Here is a 2,323-nt window from a genome sequence, read left to right on the forward strand (position 1 = left end):
CCAAGACGTTATCGAAAAAAATGGACCCTTGCATTTTTGGATTCAGCATACCCAAAATATCCGGAAAATGCAATAAAATTGCTTTGGGCAAGCCTATCTCGCGAAATGACACTAGGGACCACACTAAATCGGCTATGTTTCCGTTTTCCATTCCAATACTGTATCTGCAATCTACAAAATAAAAATGACTATATTCATCATCACTTTATATGGTGCGTATCAAATGTTAAGTATACAGGTACTGCACCTGAGTAAAATCTAGGCCTCCACATTTAGAGGCGTGCCCATGAAAATACAATTTCCAGTTAAAAAAAATTGATAAAGGTGTTGGAAATCATATTAATGCAAAGATCATTCTATTTTGTGAGCAAGGGATCACAGGATAAAGTAGGTTTATGTATGTAATTTTTTAAAAAGCACAAAAATAAATAAAATATATGTACATAAATTCATATTTTATTTTATTTTATTTTATTCGGCATCAATATACATATAAATACATAAAATTCAAGGAACAGTAAAAAAATTCATAAACCAAAAGTTATACAGAAAATATTAAAATTCTATACAGTTCATGTTGTCAACAAGATAAAAAAAAGATTGCAATTCCCGGAACGGGTCATTTAGACTTATTTCCAATGGGATCCGATTAAAGAAAAACAAACAAAATAGAACAGAAATAACAATATAAATTAGACAACTCCAAACTTAGTAAAAAACGCGGCAGTGATTTGTTGTATTACGGTACAGTAGTGTGTGTGTTCGATATCTATTAGCCTTTGATCTTTAAGTCCTAAACTGTACATAAACGGAAGTTGGTAGAGATGGGGTTGCCTGTTACTAAACCAATACTCTTTAACCATGGACCTATTAATATGTCCATGCTTTAACAATGAAGGTAGTTTTTCAGAGCTAATATAAATTCAAAAATCTTCCTTAACACGAACTGCTGATAATTCTTCATGCATTACATTGAAAAATGCTGATTTTAAAATGAAGTTTATGATGAGACATACACAGAAACTTCTGCAAAGCTGGTATCATCATCATATTATTATTTTACAATTAAACTAAATATTTAATTAGTGTCCAATTACAGACCATGTTACCAATTTAATGCACAGATCAAACATGTACACCCTTAGGTGTGAAATACCTTTGGCCCCAATACAATAGTACTGCATTATTTGTAGCAGCTTGTTGCTAATAATAACATGAAGTTATTCGCTGCGTGATATAAGCAGTTGTTAATTAACAGCTAGTAAAGGTTCTGACAAACTTTTTTCTGAGTTTATGTATAGGTTACTGATACTAGGCGATGCAGAATAGACTTATTGAATTGATTGTTTAGGATCTAAATATGGGTATTCTACGAATGTGATCCAACAAAACTTCTTGGGAAACTTACCAATTCTTTTAAAAATTTTGCAGAAAATACTTTTTTTCGAAGAGGTAAGATGACCCAGAAAGATGGATCCTACAACTTTCCTAATTCCACTCATGCTAGTTTTGCGATCGTACGAAACAAAACAACACACAACTTTCTACCTTAAAGACGTGGTAAAATGTAGTGAAGACGTTTTTAAATAATTAGGCCTAAAAAGGGTTTTAAAAATCCCAATAGAGCACATACTGAAACAATTCAGATTTTGCTTACCTGGTGGAACTTGTGCTTGGATTGCCAATAGGAAGACATCACAAAATACTACCAGTAGGTAAGGCTTAATCGTTAACATATTCATAAGCAGAGTAATTGGTAAGCAGTCTTACTGGTACAAAAGTAATTTCAGGTTAATTGGTTTCAACTGATTTAATGCACTGTATAACACTGGAAAATATTGGAAGCAGAACAGGGATGCTTTTTCGTACAGGAAATTGGGTATCCGCAACACCACAACATGGACCAGTAGATGACGATATGCAAAATAAAGTCACAGAAGTATTCCTCGTAGAGGGCTAATATACATATTCATACACAAAACTATGGTGAAAATGGCAAAGTCGATGGTTGACCTATCCATGGAGAAAAGTAATAATAATATTGGTAGAATGTTGCAATACACGGAAATATCAGTTAAGATAATGGATATACAGTATTGTACATTTGAAGTAAAACATATTTAAACGCCTTGGTAAATGTTCCTCAATAAACTCTTGTATTTTTTACCCATTAGATTTGAAAAGGAGTGAAAGAAACAGATTTAAGACTTGAACATTATATGCAATTAATAATTGTAATAATTGTATTAATTAGACTAGGTGACGGTTGTTGACGCTTATTAGTGTGAACCGATTCTTAACATTCACATATTATATAGTCCTA

The 2,323-nt window shown here is 32.3% G+C and overlaps 1 protein-coding gene across 1 annotated transcript in view; it reads right to left on the minus strand.

Annotated features, from left to right (window-relative positions):
* The window catches only part of LOC117104915 (coagulation factor V-like), a 10,258-nt gene extending 8,284 nt beyond the window's left edge, over positions 1-1,974 (minus strand). The window contains exons 1-2 of the mRNA XM_033245842.1: positions 1,658-1,974; positions 130-171 (exon numbers count right to left, since the gene is read on the minus strand). Coding sequence (XP_033101733.1) covers positions 130-171; positions 1,658-1,742 — 127 coding nt within the window. The 5' untranslated portion in view covers positions 1,743-1,974. The remainder of the gene's footprint in view (positions 1-129; positions 172-1,657) is intronic.
* Positions 1,975-2,323: the final 349 nt, after the last annotated feature.

The sequence above is a fragment of the Anneissia japonica genome, unplaced genomic scaffold (assembly GCF_011630105.1).
Source record: "Anneissia japonica isolate Jap-2015-1 unplaced genomic scaffold, ASM1163010v1 scaffold640_len1575945_cov177, whole genome shotgun sequence".
NCBI lineage: Eukaryota > Metazoa > Echinodermata > Crinoidea > Comatulida > Comatulidae > Anneissia > Anneissia japonica.